Below are 25874 nucleotides of genomic sequence, written 5' to 3'. Positions count from 1 at the left end.
TGGGCCGAATTATTTGGGCTTAATAAGTTTAATGGGTTTATGATTAAAAACTCTTTAAACCGATCCATTCTAATTTGGGCCCAAAAGAAGATATTCGTTAAAACCCTATCTTATTATGGTTGAGATTGATTTCACAAACCCTATCTTCTAAGAAGATAAAATCGACAATACAGTAAAACCAGAGGATCACACATGGTTGAAGATTCCTTGGCCTGGTGAGAGTATCCTTTTGGGATCAAAGATGGCCTTTTTGTGCTTCATAATTGTCCATTTGGGTCCGAAGTGGTTGATCCATTCTTTCTTGGATTCATAATGAGGGAAGTACTGCTTCACCTGGATCCCTTTTTTTCTGCAGATTCTCATTACCTCATCGTTGAACTTGAGAATCTCAGCGTTGTCGGAAGTGGTGCTCGTGTGCAGCAACCCCAGCACGTAGAACACTTGCTCGTCCGGCGTCACTGCCAACATCCTATCATCCCATCTGCATAATACATATACATACAATTATATATATATATATGTAATAAGTAATGTTGTATGCGTCGGTATATACGTACTTGTTGCGGTTTGTTGGGTAGAGGAGGTAGAAGGCGGAGGGATTGGGGGGGAGGGTGGGGAGCATTCCGGCGAGGACGGCGGCGTTGAAATCGGAGATGCGAGACTTGGGTATGAAGAGATTCAGCCATGGATGGAAAGGGATCGGTGCTGGTAAATTGTCCAAATTGGGAAGCCTAGTGAGGAAATCAAAGTAGGAGACGTCTCTGCTGAAAACGAAGCTGGGAATGAAGCTCAGCTGCTTCAGCAACCTCTCAAATTCCTGACAATAATTAAATAATTAATTAGAAAATTAAAATCAAGCAATTAGTGAATAAATTAATAGCTAATTAATTACCTTGTCGATGGGAGGTGATGCTGGAGTGTTGTTGTGGTAGAACTTGACGACTTCAATGGCGTAGAGGATTCTCTGCTTCTTGAGGAGGTCAGCAATGGCGGATTGGTTGGAAGGAGATGAGAATTGAGACCTCCATTGCAGTGTAATATTCTCATTCGTCACCAGATGTCCTTCCACGTAGTCAGGAGCTGGTGCCATTGTTGATGCTATCAGCTTCTCTTGGTCTCGAGAGAATTCTGAAAAATTACTGTACACCACAAAAGCCCACTTCACCTGCATACACAAAATCAAATCAAATCTGCAGAAAATCTGGGTATATATAATTATATATGTGTATATATATATATATATACATACTCTTGTGGGTGCTTTGGCGAGTGGAATTCTTGCCCTGGTTATGATGCCAAACTGTCCCAAACCACCAAGAACTCCAAAGAATAGATCAGGGTTTTTGTGTTTTGAGCAAGTCATCAATTTTCCTTTGCCTGTAAAACCTCACCACTTAATTAATATATATATATATATGCTATTCAAAGAATATGTCCAAACAGATTGATCATAACAAAAATAATAATGTAATAATGGATGATGTTACAGACTGATAAATTCAATTCATTCAAAATTACAGCTCTTACTATATATAGCCAGCTCTTATATACATATAATTAAAAGAATTAGGGTTTGTTTTGAATTTTAAAAATTACCTGTAATAACATCCAATTCAAGAACATTACTGATTTGAGGCCCGTGCAAGAACGTCTGTCCATTCACTCCGGCGTTCGACAGCGTCCCGCCGACGGTGATGTACAGATAGTCGGTCCAGGACTCCGGCGCCAGGCCCTGCCGGAGCGTTGCCCGGAGCACGTCGATCCATAGCTGCTCCCCGCCAACGTCGGTGTAAAACCCTAATTTTTTGTCCCGAAAGACCTGAATCCGAGCTCCATTGCCGGAGCTGTTGAGAGACGCCATGTTCACCACCACTCCGCCGCGCGCCATCGCCTGTCCCCGGACGGAGTGGCCGTGCCCTCTGGCGGCAATCCCCCGCAGGAGATGATCATCTTTATGATTGGATAATTTGATGAGATCGACGATGTCGTCGACGGACGTCGGGAAAAGAACTGAAGATGGGATTTCGTGCACCAGGTTTCCGAAGTCCGTGGAGGCAAATCGGACGGCTGCTGAGTCGTTGCGGAGGGGGAGAGATCCTGGCCGTTGATTTGCATTTACGGAAGCTGCGATGAGTAGAAATGGAAAAAGTGTGTAGTGAAGGAGACGAAGCTGGATCGCCATTTATGATACTGTTAATTAAGCTTTGATGTCTGAGAATTACAGTTAACTAATGGAGCTATGTTTCGCTCAAAGAGGCGCTATATATAATATATGAGCTGCTCTTAGATTCAAAATTGTTTGGTAATAATTTTAAATTAAGTAAGTAATTTAATTTAGTTAAAAATTAATTATCACGTTAGTTAGAAAGGTTACCATAATTAATAACCCAATAATTATAAATTTAAATATTATTAAAAAAATTTTGAAATTTTAAATTTAACGGAATTATCTGTAAATATATTTAAAAATATTAACCATTTACACGTTTTATATCATATTTTAAAAATTTTAATCTTTATTTTTTAAATTCAATTTTTAAATATTAATTTATATAAATTTCAATTATTTAAAGTATATAATTTACTATTTAAAAATTAACATATTATATTCCTTCCATTCCATCTCATACAATTCTTTTCATTTTTTTTATCCGTTTATAATATTTTTTATTTTCGATAAATTTATTTATGATCATTCAAAATTCATTTATATATATGTCTTAAATTAACAAGTATTTTTATTTAATTTTAAAATTCCTAACTTTTTTTATAAAATTAATATACGGTAATGACAAATATATATATTTTATTTGTATTATATAAATTAATATGTTAAAATCTTGATTATTACAATTACTAGTATTTTACAAAACTTTCATCTTTCCTCAAGTCATTTGCTACAATGGCCACTGCCATTATTGTCGCCACTAGCGTTATTTCTTTGGGTTTTCTCACGAGATTTCATGTCGTTATTCACTTCTAGGATTGCTTCCTTCACCAACTCATCGGAGCCTCCGCAGCTCATGAAGCTCATAATCATTGGGCTGATTTATTTGGGCTCAATAAGTTTAATGGGCTTATGATTAAAAAATTCTTTAAACCGATCCATTCCAATTTGGGCCCAAAACAAAATATTCGTTAAAAATAATTCGTGCGCCAAATTTCGAACGTAAGTATTTATTATGGTCGACATTGATTTCACAAACCCTAAATTATAAGAAAATAAAATCGACAATACAGTAAAACCAGAGGATCATATATGGTTGAAAATTCTTTGGCCTGGCGAGAGTATCCTTTTGGGATCAAAGATGGCCTTTTTGTGTTTCATAATTGGCCATTTGGGTCCAAAGTGGTTGATCCATTCTTGCCTGGATTGATAATGAGGGAAGTACTGCTTCACCTGGATCCCTTCTTCTCTGCAGATTCTCATTACCTCATCGTTGAACTTGTCGTTAATCTCAGCGTTGTCGGAAGTGGTGCTCGTGTGCAGCAGCCCCAGCGTGTAGAACACTTCCTCGTCCGGCGTCACTGCCGACATCCTAGCATCCCATCTGCACAATACATATACATACAATTATATATATATATACATATGTATATGTAATAATTAATTGATGTTGTATGTGTAGGTATATACGTACTTGTTGCGGTTTAATGGGTAGAAGATGTAGACGGTGGAGGGATCGGGGTGGGGGAGGGTGGGGAGCATTCCGGCGAGGACGGCGGCGTTGAAATCGGAGATACGAGACTTGGGTATGAAGAGATTCAACCATGGATGGAAAGGGATCGGTGCTGGTAAATTTCCCAAATTGGAAACCCTAGTGAGGAACTCAAAGTAGGAGGCGTCTCTGCTGAAAATGAAGCTGGGAATGAAGCTCAGCTGCTTCAGCAACCTCTCAAATTCCTGACATTAATTAATTAGAAAATTGAAATCAAGCAGTTTATTAATTAATAACTGATTAATTACCTTGTCGGTGGGAGGTGATGCTGGAGTGTGACTGTGGTAGTACTTGACGACTTCAATGGCGTAGAGGATTCCCTGCTTCTTGAGGAGGTCAGCAATGGCGGATTGGTTCGAAGGAGATGAGAATCGAGACCTCCATTGCTGTGTAATATTCTCAGTCGTCACCAGAAGTCCTTCCACGAAGTCAGGAGCTGGTGCCATTGTTGAAGCTATCAGCTTCTCTTGATCTCGAGAGAAATCTGAAAAATTACTGTACACCAAAAATGCCCACTTCACCTGTATACGCAGACAGTAATTATTTATTACCGTAGCGATCACTTTCTATGTAATAATACTAATTAATTAATTAAGACTAATTGTATACTTTCTGGCCGGTTTGCACGTCGTGATCACAACTATTGTAAAATACGAATAATATGTGTATAGTCAGTCAAAAGAGTAGAAATAAATAAATAAATAAATAAAAATGTATGTTATATAGCATTGATAAGTGTAATAATAGACTAAGTAAATTAAAAAAGAGGGACAGATCGAATGGGTTTGTTGACCAGAAACATAATTAATTAATTAGTTTATGGTCATTAATCTTATTATATTATATCAAATTTATAGATACTGAATATTTTTTGTGGCAACAAAGTTGGACCGTGTCGGGAAATCGGATAACAACGCTTACGTCGACAAATATATACACCCTATTGCGTTTCTATTGGGCACAATAATTTGTTAGTCAATTTCTAAATAGATTACGTTACGTATATATATATATATATATATATATGTATAATAATTTGATTCAATTATATTTGTGCAGCCACCCACATTGACTTTATTAATAATTAGTAGTTAGAAAATGTTTGTTTAATTAATTTATTCAAGTAATATAATATTAGTATTAGGTTGATGATACATGCAAAAAATCAAATCAAATCAAATCCGAAAATGTGGGTATATATAATGACATACTCTTGTGGGTGCTTTGGCGAGTGGAATTCTTGCCCTGGTTATGATGCCAAATTGTCCCAAACCACCAAGAACTCCAAAGAATAGATCAGGGTTTTTGTCTTTTGAGCAAGTCATCAGTTCTCCTTTGCCTGTAAAAACTCACCACTTAATTAATTAATATATATGTGCTTGCTATTCAAAGAATATGTCCAAACAGATTGAGCGTAATAAAAATAATAATGTAATAATGGATGATGTTACAGACTGATTCATTCAAGTCATTCAAAATAACAGCTCTTACTATATATAGCCAGCTGCGATAGTGATAACTGATAAACACATAATAATTAATTATTCTGAAATCATATATATATATATATATATTTAAAGTTTCGTGCACGATAATTTCAATGACACTAGACCATCTCTTACACCCTTTGGATTTTTGCACAATCGGATCATAACACACCCTTTTGGAATTTTACTACCCACACATACGTAAATATACCCACTTTCCTTCATAATTCATTAAATTATTTTCATGCCCATGTCTCCACATTATTGCAATTTCCTTTTTTTTTTTAAAAAAACAAAAAAAATTAAATTACAAGAATTAGGGTTTGTTTTGAATTAAAAAAATTACCTGTAATAACATCCATTTCAAGAACATTGCTGATCTGAGGCCCGTGCAAGAACGCCTGCCCGCTGATTCCGGCGTTCGACAGCGTCCCGCCGACGGTGAGGTACAGATAGTCGGTCCAGGACTCCGGCGCCAGGCCCTGCCGGAGCGTGGCCTGGAGCACGTCGATCCAGAGCTGCTCCCCACCGACGTCGACGTAAAACCCTAATTCTTTGTCACGAACCACCTGAATCCGAGCTCCATTGCAGGACCTGTTGAGAGACGCCATGTTCACCACCACTCCGCCGCGCGCCATCGCCTGTCCCCGGATGGAGTGGCCGTGCCCTCTGGCGGCAACCCCCCGCCGGCGATGGTCATCGTTATGATTGGATAATTTGATGAGATCGACGATGTCGTCGACGGACGTCGGGAAAAGAACTGAAGATGGGATTTCGTGCACCAGGTTTCCGTAGTCCGTGGAGGCTAATCGGACGGCGGCGGAGTCGTTGCGGAGGGGGAGAGATCCTGGCCGTTGATTTGCATTTACGGAAGCTGCGATGAGTAATAATGGAAAAAGTGTGTAGTGAAGGAGACGAAGCTGGATCGCCATTACTCAGAGAATTGAAAATATATTGTTTTTAAGGTTTGGTTTCTGAGAATTACAATTAATTAATGGATCGCTGTGTTCGTAGTTAGAGGGGCTATATATAATATATGAATTTATTTTAGAATTATGAAATTTTCAGAACTATATATATATATAAAGAAAGTATGTTAAATCATACTATGTGACAATAAATAAGTCCTTAATTATTGAATAATGATATAAACATGTCGAACTATATTATAAATTTGTTGAACGAAATAAAAAATATATATATATATATAGAAAGACCAAAAGCACATTATAAAATATATATACTGACTAAATTAATAACATATATCTTATAGTTAAGAACACAATTAGGGTGGATACATTATTTAATTTGTATCAATCATGTTACATGTATTTATTCAATATAAATTATTAAGATCGTTGAATAAAATGACAAATTAAATAATGATAAATAAGTCACACAAATGAGGTGCATTTAATTAAGTCACTTTGCAAAAGTCTACGAGCTTGTTTGTTTATGCTTTCAAACAAAAATTCATCCCATATGATTCTAACAATTTTATTTATTTATTTATAAATTATTATATCAAAATATTATTTAAATTCAAATAAAAAATCCTACTTTATCATTCAATTAATATTACATATATTGTATGTATTGTCAGCATTAACTGTCTGTTATATTTTAAATGCATAGTTGGTTTGATGTATGGACTAGTTTTGTGTGTTATATTTATATTATATTAACATATATTTGTTTAATTTATATCTTATGTGTTACTAATTTATATTTTATGTACTGTCACATTATGATGACTAATTACAAAGCAGTACAATAAGACATCAATATATGTATATATATGTAAATTTTTACCATTTTAGTAGTCCTTTGTTAGAAATAGACTAAAAAATTAGTGAAATATAACTGTTTTGAGAATATAAATGATCTGTTCTTTAGCTTAGTTTTACTTTATTTTTTATCATGCAATTATTGTATTTTTTCTAAAAAATATATAATTTATTTTCATGAAACATAAACTATTATTCAAGTAAAAAATCAAAACAATTAAATAAAATCAAACTATAAAAGAACAGATCCAAAGAATTACGAAACAAGTGTACTAACAACGGATAGTCCTTACAAGACAAAAGTCCTAATTTTGTGTTTGTCTAATGCTTGTTTAATATATATATATATATATAAAATAATCAATAGTAATATTTTGATTAGTTAGTGGAAGTATATAAGATAATTTTGATATTTGTACCATTTATATTTTATGTATACATTAATTGCATGTGTAATTATAAATTTTTAATTTATGTAAATATTAAAAAATATTTGTAATTATAGTGTACAATTATTTTTAATATAACAGAAAATAGATACTTTTTAATAGAACATATTAAAATAGTAAAAATGATATTTTCTGTTGAGATATAGAAAATATATTACGACACTAAACCCATTAATTAACATTGAAAATGTTATTCATCATACAAAATTCTTTTAGAAAATTTAACCCAACACATAGGTAATTATTTTTACAAATAAAAGATACAATCAAGAAGAAGTCTTTTCAAGGCATGTAAACTTGTCAAGGTAGCTAAACTAGCTATTTAATAATTAATAATTAACAATTTGTGCATCATATCAATTTCCCTTAAGATTCATACACTCCATTTTCCATACCAAAGATCTCAAGGAAGATCTTCCAAGATTCATATTGATTAGAAATGCAATTATCTAGATTTGTTGATTATTATTATTTTGTTCAAATAAAATATTTAAATTCTACTATTTAAATCAGACCATTTTGACTAAATCTTCTTTGTTTATTTAATATGCAGTCTCCATTTATTTAGATAGTGACTTTTAAAGTTTTGAAATTTTAAAAAATGTTGGAAATAGTAAAAGCTAGTATTTTATCTATTGTATTGTGAAAGGAAATATATATATATATTTAATATTCTCATTTTAAAAAAAAAAAAAACCCCATATTTAGTATGATGTTTTTTTTTTTTTTTTTTAAGAAAAAAATAATGTAGATGAATGTGTGGTAACAATAAAATAATTCTCTGCTGATCAAATATTCTATTTTATCTTGAGATGAAATTATTACTTTTGTCCTTAACAACAACATTTTGATATTGTATCTTAAAATAAATAAAAATCAAATTTATTGTCCTAGCCCTAAATTTGCACTCACAATAGTATTAATATTGAAGTTGTTGGGCTGTTAACAACTTAAGTAGGACAATATATATATATATATATATATATTATATAAGAAAAAGAAAAAAGATTTTAATTAAGATTTCCTTTTAATGCATGTTAATGCTAGTAAATTTCTATATAGGTAGGTTAGATTATATATTGCCTGATATATTTTTGGTCTAAAATTATTCAATTCAATTTAATTTATAGATGCTATATATAAACACTAATAATAAATTATTGATGTGTGTTTATATTGAATTCTACTATTATTAGATTTTGGGTGTGTGTCAGTGTCAACTTCCATTTTAAAATTTTGACCCAAGTTTTTATATCTACATTATGTCACAATTAGATAGAGATATCTATATATGTATATTGTTGATAAAAATTAGAGCAGACAATGCAATTCAATATTCAAATTAGTGAGTGTATTATTGATACAAATTATATACTATTCTTTATTATTTTATAGCTAAAATTTTTGAAAATATTCCAAAAACAGTTTTTGACATATGGAATTTTTTTATGTGTCTTTTTAATTATTATGAATGATCCGATCCTTCACTGCTAAATATCCATTTGTTCATACTCATCCTCCTTTAAACGACTCACCAAACGTTGAAATTTTTGAATTTAAATCAGACAATAGAGCATTCCTCTAACAAAAAAAATCATTGTATTTGCTAAAGTGTATGGATTGATTGAATCATTAAGATTTTCGAAATCATTAATAAAGACAAATATTATATTGTAGAATATTGATTTTTTGAGCCAAATTATTTGATTTGATTTTATTTAGACTATGAGCATGAAAATTGAAGTATAATTAACACATTCATATTAGAAAACTATATATATATATATCATTAATTCTTAATTCGTAGAGTTAAAAAAATAAAAATAAAATTTCTCTCTATATATATATTTTATATTATATACTATTTTATATAACTTTTTAAATTTATAAATAACACTTATTGTTATTACATTCATTTCACAACAATATTCTATGTTACTATTATGAATATTATACCAAAGACTTAAATTTATTATTTATTTTTATTGTTTAATTAGAGGATATAATTAAAAATATTTAAATATTTTTAACAAAAATAATTTTTCTTATATCAAATTTACAATAATTAAATACAATTAAAATCAATTTAGTCGAAAAACTTATTGTTATAATTATTTTATTATATATCAAAAGTAATTTACTCCCACTGTCTATTAATAAGGTATCCGTTATTTATTTATTTGTCTCAAATTAAAGTATTTATATTTTTTATAATTGTACTTATCAATTTAATATTAAAAACACATTTATAATTTACCATATATTATATAAATATCATCACTTGTATTTAATTAACCAATTGCAAAACTAATATACACACTACTAATACGAATATGAATGTCATTTTATTTTTATTTGTATTATATACATACATAATCTTAATATTCGAAAATTAAGTGCAAAAAAAGAAATAGTTTTAATTTATCTTTTTAAGGGATGAAGGAGTATTATAAATTTTGTAAGTTTCATAGTTGAATTAGGGCAGCAAACACAAATCCCTCTTTTGGGCCTTTTGTATTTCTTGAACCCTTCAAGAGAAATAATAATAATAATAATAATAATAATAATAATAATAATAATAATAATAATAAAAAATTGTTGGTAATTTAAATATATATATTATGTTGAATTATTATTATTTTTTTGTAAGGAATAGAATATATATGTATGAATTTATGTATATGATGTATTTTTTGATAATATTAATAAAAATGTATGTCAAAATATTATTGACTAATCAGCCCATCACCAAAAATTAATAAATTAATTAATTATATATGAGAGAGTCGTTAATTTTACTAATAAAACGCATCAGCCCATAATTTTGTTCCAAAATAAACATATATACAGATATGCTAACGCATTTAAATTCAAGCTTCTACGACTAATTATAAAATCGACTATAAAAAAATATGTTAAAAACACAATAAAGATTACATTAATCACATTTACATTTTACAAAAACAGAAAATATATATATATATATATATATGTTTTGAAGAAGAATAGTAAAGGGAACCAGCAACTCTTACTCTTCGTCTCTATGAGTACATTTTGGATCTAGTAACTTACAAACTAAGTGTGACAAGACAATTCATAGTAAACGAATCATATGTGACAAATAAAATATGGAGACGTAAAAAATTTAAACTCATGACTTTATGATTACAAGTTCATTCCGTACGACAAGACTATCCTTTACGGGATAAAAAATGTAATAATAATTTTTTTTTCTTCGTTCAATAAATAGTTGATGTTTTGAAGGCAGATTCAATGCTATGGGACGAAATTATATTATTTTAAAAAATATATGATAATTATAAAAAAAAATGATAATTAAGCGAGGTAATTGATTATATTTATAAATAAAATTTAGAATTTTCTTATTTTTAGTTGAAGACAATGAAATACAGCATTTACATAATGGAGTATCATGCATGCAATTAAACCACTACGTTATGATCTTGATTAGTATAATTAGAGCTATATATGAAAAGGTGATAGGATAATGATGTCCCTAATCAAATTTCACGTGTGAATGAACTCACCCAACTCCAATCATTACATGAAATTTATTCGGAATTACTAATCAATTGATTTACGCAATTAATTAATTAATTAATTAATATTCCTTTTGCTTATTGTCTTGTCTAGTCCGTGTGCAGGCACGCGTGGGCGACACATAAATCATTATGCTCCCATGTTAGAATCACACACATATATATATAAACATTATATCTATAAATATATATATAATGATATATAAAATAATTGTATATGTAATAATATTTTTATAATTTAAGTAAAAATTAAAAATATTTTAATGCATATATTGAATATATGTAATGTTAGCATGTACAATGTAGTATGTAATTTAAGAATCATATTTGTTATTTTAAAAAACGTATTAGATAAATTTTTAAGTCTAATATAATAGTCTGCAAATCATGTTAGTCTTTTGCGATAGGCTCGATCGGAAATATATTGACAAGGTTTAAATCATAAGTCATCTTATCGCGGCGTAATAGATAGTGAAATTTTACCTAACGATTGAGAAAAATCATAAATGGTGATCGTGTTATTTTTTTTTTTTTTTTCGAAAAGGGACTTTGAAGCCCGAAATTCCTGAAAATATAATCATAAGATGTTCGGCCTTTATCATGCATGTAATGATAGTTTTACATTTATTTTTTTAAATGTCCCTAGTAGTAGTAGTAGCCATTAGGCCCTAATTACACTCACTTTTGGCCGACTTAAGTGTGTGCCGATTTCGCGAATCACTCGTGCGTGCACTCACATTATTCTTTACCCATAATTAGGTTTCTCTTACATATATATATATATATATAATGTATTATTTTGGTCACTTTTATAGTACTGATCATCCATTAGTATCAAATATTTATTGATTATAAATAGGGAAAATAATAATTTGTATGAAAAGTAAGGAACAAGCTTATATATGGCTGTCCCCCTTCATCATCATTGCTCAATCCCCTTAATTCTAAAGTTCACCGATTTCTTATATTCTTATTCGGATACAGGATATTACATTCGGTCGAAAATTTATCCAACGTAGTTGAAGAATAGGAGAGACGGATTTTCACATTATAATTAAATAATAATAATAAAATACATAAATAAATAATGTAATTTCTTCTTATTCATTTTCTTTTATTTTCTAATATTATTTTGTCATTGTATCAAATCCGAATTATTGTTACAATACATCAAAACAAGAGAATATAGCTTTATTACTTTAACAAAAAAAAAAAAAAAAATCTCTAGCTCCCACACTTTTTCAGTCATATTTAATTTGTTTTCTCACTTCATCTGGCTCAATAACAACATTAATTACTTTCTCTATTTTAATCCAACTATTTAACTTTTCCAAATATTTATTTAATTCATTTAACATCATATCATACGTGTACTAATTACTAACCAACTATAGAACACTTAGCTAGCTAGGGCCCCTCAGGCCCATTTAAATATATATAGTTTATTGTTTAAAAAAAAAGTATTTGACATAAAAGCACATGTACACAAAGATTACTAGTGGAGTTCACTTGCCACCTTGTAGTGTCTATTACAAAAGGTTCATCCGCAGGTCACGCCTACTAACACAATCAACGTCCAATGCGAACCGGACTCTGATATCAGAGTTGAGACTGAGCCAACTTAACACTAGTATAATATTGTCCGCTTTGGACTGAGCTTGCACGAATTTGTTTTTGAATATCTTCCAAAAAGCTTATACTAGTGGAGTGTCAAATTTTCTTCACAACTCCTGATGTGAGACTTGGGTTTGCACCCCAACAATCACGACCAATCAACCAACTTATTAGTTGTTTTTTTTTAAAAAAAAAAAACATAGTTTTTTTAATCTTTAATTTATAAATGAGTATGGTTATTTAAAAATAAAAATAGTGTGATATAATACCAAAGTATAAGTTACCTAACCAATAAGGTTTTCACGTTTACTTTATGTTCAAACATTTGATCAAATAGTTATTTAATTCCTTTTTATCATACCTTTAATTTAATGGTAGAGTTGTGTTTTGGGATTTTTTAATTATTTAAAAAAATATGTGTTTTATGAAACTGAACACTTCTGTTTGGATACAAGAAATAAAACACCCTTGATTGAAATAGTTTCAATAGCAAACAAAAACATATTGGAGACCAAGATTAATTTATTAATCAGCAAAAAAAAAAAAAGGGTCCATGGTCATCATATCATCTGAAACCAATTCCAAATTCACACATGCATCAAAAGAGCTGAATCCCAATGAGCGTACAAATTAAATGAATTAATCATTAAAAATTCTTTGTCCGGGTGACAGTATCATTCTTGGATCAAACCTGTTCTTTGTCTCCTGAAAAGTCTCCCATCTGGGACCAAAATGCTTCATCCAATCCTCCCTGGATTTGTAATGTGGAAGATATTGCTTAATCTCGATTCCAGACTTTTCACAGAATTCAATTATTTCATTATTCAGTTCGTCGAAATACTCTGCATCATTCCTTGTGCTCGAGTGCAGTAATCCCAGCGTATAGAACACGTCCTCATCCGGCACCACAGCAGACATTCGACAATCCCATCTGCACCAAATTAAATTAAATTTTTTTTCTGATATATATACATACACACACAGACTAGGTAGGTCGTACTTTTTCTTGTTAGATGGGTAGAAAAGGATGGGTCCAGAGGAGAGGTTGTGCCGTGCAATTATGTCGACAAAGACACCAGCATTGAAATCCAAGATCCTGGATTTTGGTACGAAGAGATTCAGCCATGGATGTGTTTCTTCTAATTGTCCTTCTGACCTGTCGGTGTCTTGCCTTTTAACTCTTCCAAGAAAATCCACGAGGGGTACGTCTTTCATGAAAAGTAGACCTGGGATGAAGTTCAATTCTTCCACCACTGCCTCAATTTCCTGCAAAAAAAGCAGTCTGTAAAGTCACCTGAAGAACAACTCACATGTCACATGTATATATGTCGTCTTAAATTAATGAATTTACTTCATCGATGGTATCTGCGGTCTGCTTGTCGTAATATTTGACAAATTCGATGGAGTAGAGGAGGCCATGGCCATTCTTCTTCCTTTTCAAGAAAGAAGTGATCTTGGAGAGCTGGGAAGACGAATAGAAGGAAGATCTCCAGTTATTTGGAGGGCTTTGGGGTGTGATTAAAGAACCCTCCACGTAATCTGGCCCTTTCTTGCAAGAAATCAGATGTTCTTGATCTCTTGTGAATGTCGAGAAATCGCTATAAAGTAGCCTAACCCATTTTGCCTAATTTTACAAATTAAATCATGTCAATTACTATCTTAATAATTAATTGAGTGACACCACCTGAAATAATTAATTAATTGATTGATTTACTCTGGTTGGGGCTTTGTGTAGGATGATTCTTGCCCTAGTGATGATACCAAACTGACCAAGGCCACCAAGAACAGCAAAAAAGAGGTCGGAATTGATGTGATGAGAGCAAGTTAGAAGATCACCTTTACCTATAAAAATAAAATTCAGAAAGCAGAAAGTTAATTTTGAGCCGCCAAAAAAGTAGAAAACATATATGATCTAATTTTGTTTTTATTAAAAAATAATAATAATAATAATAATAATAAATTGTGTGCCTAACTAATAAGTAATAACACCGACCCCTTATTGCTATTGCTATGGCAAAATCTTACCTAAAAAGTTCTCTCTCAGCTGTCGACATCGTCCACAAGATTGCAAACTATGAATGAGTTAGTGTAGGTCCACAGAACATGTAGGTTGTCCTAATAAAGTTCCGAAACGCGACAAATTTTTACATGTTGTGCTTTGTTTGTGTGTATGATACCTAGTTTTCTCAAAGATATCTCATTGATCATCTGATATAGACCCCTATCCCAACACCCCCCTCCCCTTCCTTCTACTGCACATAAATTGTTAGAAACCATGTTGTTTTGACTTATGCCATATACACATACATGCATACATACATATATATATATATATTACCAGTGATGACATCCAATTCAAGAACATTGGTGATCTGAGGACCATGTAGAAATGACTGCCCACTTATCCCGCCATTGGACAGCGTCCCGCCGACGCTCAAATACAAATAATCCGTCCAAGAAACCGGCGCCAGGCCGTGCTCCAGGGCGGCGCGTAGCACGTCCATCCACAGCTGCTCTCCTCCGGCGTCTGCATAATAATGTCCTGACGAAGGGTCCCAAGAAACCCTGACGCCGATCCCCTTCCCCCGGAGAGAAGACATGTCGACCACCACCCCGCCGCCGCGCGCCGCCGCCTGGCCTCTGACGGAGTGGCCGCAGCCCCTGGCGGAGACGCCGAAGGGGGTGGAGCATTTGTTGGAGAATTTGATGAGATCGATAATGTCAGCTATGGAAGAGGGATGGAGCACTGCAGAGGGGACCTCCAGGACGAGGTTTCCGAAGTCGTTGGAAACTGATGCTACCGAATCCTCGTCGAAGAGGAGCTTGTCGGAAATGTTGTGTAGTTGGGATATGTCGTTGACCATGGCTGTCCCTACAATTAGCTTCCCCATGGTATGTATAGCTGTTGCAGAAGAAGAAGAAGAAGAAGAGGATCGGAATTAATTAATTATCGAAGATGGGAAGATCGAGTCGAGCTTCTGATTCGAAGGGTTGAGAATTGAGAGAGAAGAATATATGCATACACATATATATATAGTGCGATGTTGGGTGGGGAATGAGGGAGAAAGTAGTGTCGATTTGTGTGTGTCTATGTCTATCCGTCTCTGTCTCTTTGTGTGTTTGTATGTATTTAATTTGTATATATAGAGAAAAATATGTATATATACTCTTTTTTTTTTTTTATGAAAAATATGTTCCTATAGTTGTACATGAATTTTAATGAAAATACCAGACAAGTTCAAAAAAAATATATATATATATTTCTAATTTTTTAATGTGAACATAAATAAAGATAGAATTTTTTTTTAATGAATTGAATATATAAATAATTAAGATATCTATAAATAAACATAGCATTAAAGAATGTATAAAATAATTTCTAAGATAAATGAAAATTAAAAAATATATATAAATTTGATGAGTAGGATTGAATAGAAAAGATGATTTGCATGTGAATGTTGGGGAAGAAGAGATCTTTGACATATGGGTGTGTGAATTATTACCAAAGATTTGCAGAGAGGATCTAAAAAGTGATATCACTCACTATACACTACACTACTACATTGCTACCTACATAGATACATAGATAGATACCTTCTCAGAAAGATCCTTCAAAATATAAAGATTCTAATCTGTGTGTTCACATTTACATGTTTGTAATGTAATGATAAAGATTCTAATCTGTGTGTTCACATTTACTGAGTACTATTCCACTGTGAAACACACCAGTTGTGCCCTATATAAGGGTGTGTTTGTTTGGGGGGTTTGGATTTTGAGTTGGGATTTGAATAGTAAAAATTTTGAATTTGAACAGTTGTATGATGTGATATAAATAGGTGTTAATGTGATATTTTGAATGTAAAATTAATTTTTAGTATAATATAAAAAATAAAAAATAGGTGTTTGATTTGATGTTTTTGGGGAAAAAAAAAAAGGATGAACAGTGGAAATCTAATCCAATCCCCCAAACAAACACACCTTAAATATCTTCATCTTTTCATACCTACAAAGTAACCCTTGTTATTATTATTATTAAACATCAAATTCAACATCCAAAAATACCACCTGTTGTAAAATACTAGTATAAAATTTTATTTTGCTCACCTATACTTATAATGACATATACTGTGATTCATTAGTGTGACTTGTGAATGAAATAACAATACTTAAATTACTAATGAATAATGTCATTTTCATGACAAAAAATTACATCTATCACTTTCTTTTCATGGTTTTGTATGTATTGAATTCTGTATATTTTCCTAAACGAGTTCACACTGATATTGTAAAGCTGATTCTTGAAAAAAAAAAAGAAAGAAAGAAAAAAAGAAGGGTGGATTTGTGTTCTACCAGGAAATGCAATTAACAGTTATTAATAATCACGCTGCAGTGGGCCTAATTAATTAAAGATGATGCAAGAATGAGCATATTTAACAGTTGAATGATATATATTTTTTTTATAAAAAAAAAAAAAAAAAAGAAATGATAATGTTTGCTAGAATGTCATATCACCAAGTCCTATTTTAAAGTCAAGATTTAATAGAAGAAAATTACTTAATAGGAATGAAGCATATCACCAAAAGATTCATTTTCTGCAGTGCAGGATGATCTTTGTAGGTTGAGGAGGCTACAAGAAAATCTATTAAAGTCAATTTTCTTACCATTATTAGTGAACCCTTAGCTTGTTGTCCCTTAGACAAATAAGTCACCACCCTCTTTGTCTTTCTTTGTTGTTTCTGGTTTTCTTGTTTATCTGTAAATTGTAATGGTTTGTCCTAAGTCAGTAAAAATCTTCCCCTTTACCTTTGTACAAATCTTTGCAGCCCAAATCTAAACACTTTTGTATATATATGTGGGAGAAAAGATTAACCCTAAGGTGTTTTTGTTTGTATCTTCCATCTTTATCTTTTTATATTATACAAACATTTAAATAAAACATCATATCGAAGCTTAGAGGAATGTATAATTTAATCTTATATTAATGAGACTATTATTCTTATTCCATATGTTTCCTCAATTTTAGTTAGGTCTAATACTTCACAAAGACACACTTTTATTTGTCCTCTACAAGAACACAGACACTCAGAAGGGGTTTTTATGAAGTTCAAAACAAAAACATGATCAATTTTGGTTTTTGTTTTTTAAATAATAGTTTGGATGCGATATTTTTTTTAAATGATAATAGTATTTTTTTTTATATATAGATAATCGTAGAAATTATGTAATAAAAATTTGAAAAAAAAAAAATCACAAAAAGAACAAACTCATAGCATTAAAGAGGATAATTATCGTATGTACAAAACTAAATTTGTAATTTATCCTCCAAAACTTATTTTACATTTGAAAAGGAAGATTTTATAGCATGTAAGAAAATGAAAGAAGGGGTGACAAATCTTGCAAAAATCAATCTTTGGGATTTCATGTTTTTCCAAAAATGAAGAGGGCTAAGACTTGGGCTAGAATTGTTGTTACATATACAAATACACACACAAGTAAATTTGCTAATAATAAAATAAGATTCTAATTACATACAAATAAAATTATTTTTGTTATTGTCCATCATATATTTTTTTGTCACTGGCAAAAAAAAGTGATCATCTACTCAAAAATTTATTTTTGTTATTATTCATATATCATCCAGTAATAATTTAAAAGATTATATTAAATATTTAATTTCTTCTTATTTTCTAAAATTTCTAAAACTTCAAAACTTTCAAAAACCATAATAAAAAGTGAGGTATTTTGACATGGAAATTGCAAGGCTATATGAACATAATTAAAGTTGCATTTACTTTATTGATGTTCTACCTAATTGGCTACATATAATTAAGAAATGAGATTATTAATTTAGAATGCATAATTTTAATCACAATGGTCGATTCAACATGTTATTTAATGGTGTAAATTTATCATTTTAGTATGTTCATCATCAATATCTATTTATTCTTTTAGTAATTGTAATTTTTATTTTGATAAAAAAAAATATATCTACACTTTCAATAATATTACAAAAAATATTATTACAAAATAAATGAGTTTATGGATAAAAATATCCATTCCCAATAACCTTATTTCTCTCAACCCGAACTAACATATTCAATTATTTAGTCCACGAATGATTTTTGCCGCGCAATTCATGTGGACGATGAACTGGCAGCATTTTCTAGCAGTGCCCATCTTCTGACTTCTCCGACGAACATCCAAGCTTCCGGCGACCCGGGGATCGGAGGCAAGATAATGTAAAAAAATGGATTCAAACTAAAAAAAAAAAAATGTCCTAATTAATTTAATTAAGACCACTAGATACAAAATTAAAATTAAGATATTAAGATCAATTGAGCATGTCCTGAATTAGTATGTTCATCAATACATAATCCATCCCCTATGAATAATTAGCATAGCTAATAGTACAATAGAAATATTGCATATATTTTTTTATTAAAATATATATTTTTAATTTTCAGACAAACAGTGAACGAAACCCTAATTCGGTGCCATATATAAATAGCGGTGACCCAAATTCTGTTTTCGTCCTTACAATTCAAACTCACCGCTGCGCCGTTTCTACTCCTCTCTCCTTTCTTCTCGATTCTTTTCTTTCTTCTACTGATCTCTGTTCGTCATTTCTCCTCCACATCGCAACTGTTTGTCTTCAATTTTCAAAGTGAAAAACCATTACAGCACTTGGAATTTTGAGGTAAGAATTACTGTGTTTTCTAATTGACGAAATTGATTTGATGTTGTGCTTTTTATTTTACTATTTTTTGAGCTAGGATTAAGATATGTGGATTCAGTATTCATCGTATTCAGATTATTACCATAAATAAAATTGTATCTTAAAAAAAAAAAAAAAAAAAAAGATGTTTATGCCACTGTTGCAATGATGCGCACACTGCTTGATAATATTGCTTCACAAGTTACAATTTCTTTTGGTATATATGAATATTTCTCATAATGATTGTAATTTAACATATTATAGTGATTGGTATATAGAATTGCTTTACATATATAACAATTCACAAAATTGTTCTAGCTTTTCTCCATATAAGTAATTTATTACACGTGATATGACTTATTACACGTGATATGACGAGATCCTCAGCTTTCGGTGTAATTTGGTATTTATCGCCCCATCAATTAAATAATGACAAGTGTTATTTATTTTTTATTTAAATTAATATATTTTATTTTACACATACTTCAATGATTATTTATTCATTCTTTTAAAAAAAGATGACCGCCGCCTCTCTTTTCTCTTCGTTCGTTGTTGTTTTCGGAATAGTTTCTTTTAAAGTCTTTTTCATTCTATCTCTTCATCGAAAATTCGATGATACACTTTGATTATGCATTACTTTTTCTTTCTCTCCATTCCAAAATTTGGCGCCTAGTGCATCAAATTAGGAGAAAAGGGAGAATGGAGAAAAATAAAGAAGTAATGAATTATAAAGAATTATTCAAATATGTCTAAAAGTTAAAAATGATAATAATAATAATTCAAATTAATATAAGTAACACTTATAACCATATAATTGGTGAGGTGGGAAGGGCTAGGTAACATCTTTTGTTAAGGATTTTGTCCCAAATGTGATGAACTTTGGCAAAGTTCAAAGTTGATGTGATACATGATTTCCTAAGTGCCCTATATATAAATTTCTTACTACAAACATCAACAGATATAAATTGTCAGCAAAAAATAGTGTTGTAAACTTGTTGCCATGTTCTAGCATTGTTTTAAAATTTGAAAATTCAAAATTTTAAAACTCAATCATAGATAATAATTTCAAGATTCTGAATTAGATATTCTTCCCATGTATAATGATTCATATCATGATAATTCACATAGTTACCATGCAGAAAACACACAATCCTGATCCCATATTTAATATATAAATTCAGTTACCTAGAATATTCTCAACCCACCCCCTCCCCCCCTCCCCCTCTTTTTCATATATATACATATATATATGTTTGTGTTATTGATGATTCTTCAGGCAATATACATTGTACTTATTAATTCTGTATTTGAAATATATATACATATATACAATTAAGGAAAATGAATGGGAATGGAAATGGAAATGGGAATGGGAATGGGAATGGGCTGTGCTGTGTGTGCAAGCACCAGAGGAAGATGAGGTGCGAGGAGAACTGTGTATTCGCAGAGCAGCTTCCATTGGAGAAGAAGGAAGATTTCCAGAACCTTCAGAAGCTGTTTGGCGTACAGAATTTGATTAAGATTGTGGGTACGGTTGAGGATCAATCGGAGAAGCACAGAGCTGTGCAAACCCTAATTATGGAGGCAAAGCTTAGGGCACAGAATCCTGTGTACGGCCCCACCGCCGTTCAGGCCAATCTCTCCGCGCAGCTCTCACTCGCCCAGCAGGAGCTCAATCTCGTCACCAGAATGCTCGCCTTCTACAAGGGATCTAAACCATCTTCGTCTTCAGCAGCACCTTCTTCATCTTCATCAGCACCACCTGCTCCTCCATCCTGAATGTTCTATGATCTTCATCTCCATATTATTATTATTATTATTATTATTATTATTATTATTATTATTATGGTTTCGTAAAATACTTTGGAGTATTTTAAACGATTGGATATTTGCAAGCAAAATCAATTGATTTGGCGCGAAAGAAACGGCACCACGTGGTGCATCCTATGTCGCGGTTTCAATGGCATTTTTCTTGTAACACATTTTGGTAGGAAACTCGATTAAAGTAATAAAAATAGAAAGATAGTTGAAAGTATTTTTGAAATTTTAGTTAAAAATTAAAATAAATAAAAATTGAATATAATAAAGCAAATGATATTTGTTATGAATAAGTATTAAATGAATGACAATAGTTAATTATTGATTTGTTGATTTTACTAAAAAATAAATTTAATAGATTGATTAAAAAAGTAGAAATAAATTTTGCCTATGAAAGTAGTATTTTTTATTTAAAATATGAGATTAAAAATATATTTTTAATATGAATCGTTACATTAATATATATTTACATTTAAATAAATATTTATTTTATATTCAAGATTTTATTATTTATAAAACTTCTTCCGAGGGTATATGTGATTTCTATTGTTACCTATAGTATTCTTAATTTATTATATAATTATTTTCAATTAAATTAATAAAGGATAAAATAGATGTTTAGCATGATATTGATTTAGGATAATACTCATCTAAAAAATAATTTAATTGTTGTTATGAATTAAATCATTTTGAATTTAAATAATCATTTATAGCTATATATGTTTGCTATGTTGGATTAGCCGGATTAATTAAATTTCCCTAATATTGCATATAGTAAATATATTCTTAAAACACACAAATAATTGAATTTAATTAAATTAAATAATAGTATTATTCATTTGAATTATTCTGAGTAAATATAAATATTTTCAAGCACTGAATGAGAATTGTGCTTGTACTTATATATTATGGTCTTGGAAAAATATCATTTTTTAAATTTTAATTTAATAATTTTCAAATCAAAGCTTAAAATAAAAATTAAGGATTGAGATTGAATTCAGTATTAGTGAATTAATACTTTCAGTATGTGATCCATTTCGATATACTTATTTTGTAAAGTTAATTAAGACAATATATGGTGGGTATCACGCTCATGCATATATATATATATATATATATATCGAAACAAATTGTTAGGACACAATAAAAGATGAACCGTAAAATTGATAAATAGATAGAGTAAGTATTTAATTCGTATCTGCTCTATGCTATCACACATTAAATGTTTGGTTGTCTGGAAAACTGATATTTCAACATAAATAAATAACAGAAATAATAATAATAATAATAAGAAGAAGAAGAAGAAAAATCAAAATCAAAATAAAACGGCCATTTGTATAGTCTTAAAATTAAATAGTTATTTTTACTGTATTAATTTTAGAAAACCAACAACAAATGTAATTGAGAGTGTTGCCGATCATTTATGATTTTTCCGGTTATTGTATTTGTTTAGTATTTTAATTTAAAATATTTTTTTAATTACTTATAAATAAATAAATTGATAGTAAAAAAAATAATATTATAATAAAAAATATTTTTTTTTATAAATTGATATAGTATATATTATATGATGTATAAATTATTATTCTCTCAGTCCACCGCCTATCTATTTATTTACTTTTTTCATATAAAGTTTAGTATATTAATATTATATTGATATATGGTACAATTGATATACATAAAAACTATTATACTCCTTAGTATTTATGGTATTAAGTAGTGTTATTTGATGGCATTTGTATAATATTATATAAAAATTGAAATAATTTTATATTTTAAAAAAAATAAATATATTTGCAATAGCCAAATTAAAATGGTAAAATTGATAAATTGGCCGTGGAATGAGGATTATTAAGGGAGTATTATTATTATTTGAAAGACCATCCTCCTCCTCATCAAAACAGTGCTGCAGCAGTAACAGCAATGATTCTAGCGAGGTCCGTGACTCTACCAATCAGATTCATCCAAACCACAGATTCTGTAAAAACCTAATCAACCAACGATAGAGATGAAACTGGTTCTGTGGTCCAGGGACTGTTTAGGTAGCACAAATTATAATGAACTTCAGTACTGACAACCAAACAGCTCTCACCCACCAGCCCTCATCCCGCCATTTATATCTCCACGTGGCGGCTCTTCGCGTCCCACGCGAACCACACCCCAATACACCACCCGTACACTCACATTTCCCACTCACATGGAAATGGAGGAGGGGAGAGGAGCCGCCGCGGACGACGACGGCGGCGGCGCGATGGCGTGGCTTGTCGTCGACGAAGAAACGGCATCGGAACTCTCGAACCTTCTGGACTTGTTTGAGGAGCCGCCGCCCCCGCTTAAGGTTAGGTTCATCGACGATCCGTACTCCGCCACCGTCGTCTTCCAGCCATTGCCGTCGGCTTACGTCACCATCAACGGGAACGAGGAGTCCTGCGGGTCGTCTTTCTCCGACTCGGATTCCTCCGTAATGGCCAGCGTCGACCTCGGCGGCGCCGGGAGGCGGTCCGGCGGCGAGCGTGGGCCGGAATTTGCGGAGGCGCGGCGGTGGTGGGGAGAAGCCGCCCCCGGCGATGCTGACGTGGAGTTCCTCCAGTTTTTATCCGACGGCTGCGATTGCAACGATGAGATCGACGGTGGGGATACAATGTGCGGGGAAGAAGATTCTGGATAACCCCCAGGGAACGTTGACTAGGGTTTTGACCTGGCGCGGGTACTGACAGTGGCAGCTTTGAAGTTAGTATTTTTTTTTTTTTTTGTGTAAAGAAAATGGTAAGCCTTGATTATTATGTTAATTCTAATTTTTAATTATGTGGTTTTTATTAGTAGTACAATTTTGGACGTTTCTTTTATTTTTGTATTGGGCCTATAATTGAATAAGCCTATTTGGGCGAGATATTTATTGGGCCAATAGAGTAGAATATATGTTTCTATGATACTGAGCCCAAATACACTTTGGGTCAAATTAAATTTTTATGGGTAATTTAAATGTTTGGTCATTTATGGAGGGAGATAATCAAATAAAAATAGGTAATGATAAAGTGTGGTGCAAATAAAAGATACATAGGATAGGATAGAGATATGTGTTGTGGAATATAATGTAATAATAATAATGGGGTCACAGTGTCGGGGCTTTATTACAACATATCAAGATTAAGAATCAAATTGTCTGTCCATATTATTAAATCCATGGTGAAGATGGAAGTGATTTATTTCTGGGAGAAATAATAATATTAATAATCCTCATATTAGTAACAAATTATTGTGGTGTGGGAAAATTAATTATTTGAAAAGACCATATTAAGATGGCTGGGTGGGTTCATTTTATTAGTATTTTATTTATTTACATATTTAAATCCTCCTTCCCAAAAATATTAAGCAATTAATACTTACACCTGATTACATAATGATACGATGAAATATATAATACTCCCTCCGTCCACGTCGTCGTTTCTATCCGTCTCATATTCCATGTCACTTTCTTTTTTTTGGAAAATGAATTAACACTTTAATTTCATTTTAAATTTTTTAATTTATTTTTTTATTTTAATTAAACTAATTAGTTATCTTAATCTTAATTTATAATTATTTATATTATAGGATAATTATTTTCACTAATACATTCTTAATTATCTACTAATTACATCGTTCTTAAAATACCGTGTCTACAATGTAGCAGACCTGTATATGGGACGGAGAGAGTAATATATATACTCCCTCCGTCCCAAACACCCTGCAATATTTCATTTTTGGTATGTCTCAAACACTCTGCAATATTTTCAATATAAGAAATAATTAATTATATTTAATTTCTGCTTGACACTTTATCTCCTCACATCATCTAAATAAAAAAATAAAATATATATTTCTCTTTCCATCACATCACCTAATTTTTAAATTATCCTACTTAGTACTACCCACCTAAAAACCCATGCCAAAAATAAATGTTGCACCTTGTTTGGGACGGAAAGAGTATTAAATATAGGAAAGAAACAGCATGGTCGATCCAAAAATAGAAACTTACAGTTGGTGTAACATGATAAATAAAACAGTCTCAGAAGCCACGTGCCATTATTTATTTCCCAATTTTGTTTTGTACTGAATCCCCTGTTCATTTATATATATATATTATATATACATACGATTACAATATACTACCAAGTACCAATAATATAATACAGTACATAATACGTATGTATGTTTATATATTTGTGTATTGCACGTTGGCCCCTGTAATAATATTACTGCAACAATGTACCAATAATAGTGTAGTATTGCATAATCAACCCTGTCCGTTTATGTTTCTCTCCCTGAACTACACAAATATTATTATTATTATTGTTTTATTTTATTTTTTCTTTATAATATGAGAATTCACAATCGATACGTCTCGGATAAATTCCGATTGACTCTAATACTCTATAAATTATGTTCAATAAAGTAAATTACACTAGGCGAATAATGTGTGGCAGGTAGACTTAAAGTTATTATTATTATTTTTTTTATAACATGAAAATATGCAGTCGCTACTCGATAACTAAACATAATACGTTACAAACTAGGCCTAACAAAACAAGTTCACTTGTCATCTTCGTGTCTATAGTAACATAGACACTTTTAATGAAATTAAATGAATAAATAGTACTAGAAGATTTAAAAAAAAAAAAATGAAAAGAAACATGTGATTGTCACGTCTTAGTATTTTAAAAATTATGATATTTTATTTAATTA

The 25874-nt window shown here is 31.1% G+C and overlaps 4 protein-coding genes across 4 annotated transcripts; 1 reads left to right on the top strand and 3 right to left on the bottom strand.

Annotated features, from left to right (window-relative positions):
* Positions 1-90: 90 nt before the first annotated feature.
* LOC127251545 (cytokinin dehydrogenase 2-like) lies at positions 91-2182 on the bottom strand. The gene is made up of 5 exons (XM_051275276.1): positions 1597-2182; positions 1250-1377; positions 893-1165; positions 558-817; positions 91-481 (listed from the first exon to the last, which is right to left on the bottom strand). Exons 1-5 carry the CDS (start codon positions 2180-2182, stop codon positions 187-189), a joined length of 1542 nt encoding a protein of 513 aa, XP_051131233.1. The 3' UTR covers positions 91-186.
* A 944-nt stretch (positions 2183-3126) lies between these two features.
* On the bottom strand, positions 3127-6214 carry LOC127252117 (cytokinin dehydrogenase 4-like). Its single transcript, XM_051276157.1, has 5 exons — positions 5553-6214; positions 4931-5058; positions 3968-4240; positions 3642-3904; positions 3127-3551 (listed from the first exon to the last, which is right to left on the bottom strand). The coding sequence occupies exons 1-5, from the start codon at positions 6136-6138 to the stop codon at positions 3254-3256; spliced, it is 1548 nt and encodes a 515-aa protein (XP_051132114.1). The 5' UTR covers positions 6139-6214; the 3' UTR covers positions 3127-3253.
* A 6920-nt stretch (positions 6215-13134) lies between these two features.
* On the bottom strand, positions 13135-15670 carry LOC127251954 (cytokinin dehydrogenase 3-like). Its single transcript, XM_051275922.1, has 5 exons — positions 14955-15670; positions 14331-14458; positions 13968-14240; positions 13617-13882; positions 13135-13547 (listed from the first exon to the last, which is right to left on the bottom strand). The coding sequence occupies exons 1-5, from the start codon at positions 15505-15507 to the stop codon at positions 13256-13258; spliced, it is 1512 nt and encodes a 503-aa protein (XP_051131879.1). The 5' UTR covers positions 15508-15670; the 3' UTR covers positions 13135-13255.
* Positions 15671-19197: 3527 nt separating this feature from the next.
* On the top strand, positions 19198-21143 carry LOC127252145 (LOB domain-containing protein 7-like). The gene is made up of 2 exons (XM_051276199.1): positions 19198-19313; positions 20669-21143. Exon 2 carries the CDS (start codon positions 20673-20675, stop codon positions 21108-21110), a length of 438 nt encoding a protein of 145 aa, XP_051132156.1. The 5' UTR covers positions 19198-19313; positions 20669-20672; the 3' UTR covers positions 21111-21143.
* Positions 21144-25874: the final 4731 nt, after the last annotated feature.

This window comes from Andrographis paniculata, unplaced genomic scaffold (assembly GCF_009805555.1).
Source record: "Andrographis paniculata isolate CXL003 unplaced genomic scaffold, ASM980555v1 Contig45END, whole genome shotgun sequence".
NCBI classification, from domain to species: domain Eukaryota; kingdom Viridiplantae; phylum Streptophyta; class Magnoliopsida; order Lamiales; family Acanthaceae; genus Andrographis; species Andrographis paniculata.
Note: the sequence above shows the minus strand (reverse complement) of the source record. Positions and strands in the feature narration are given on the sequence as shown.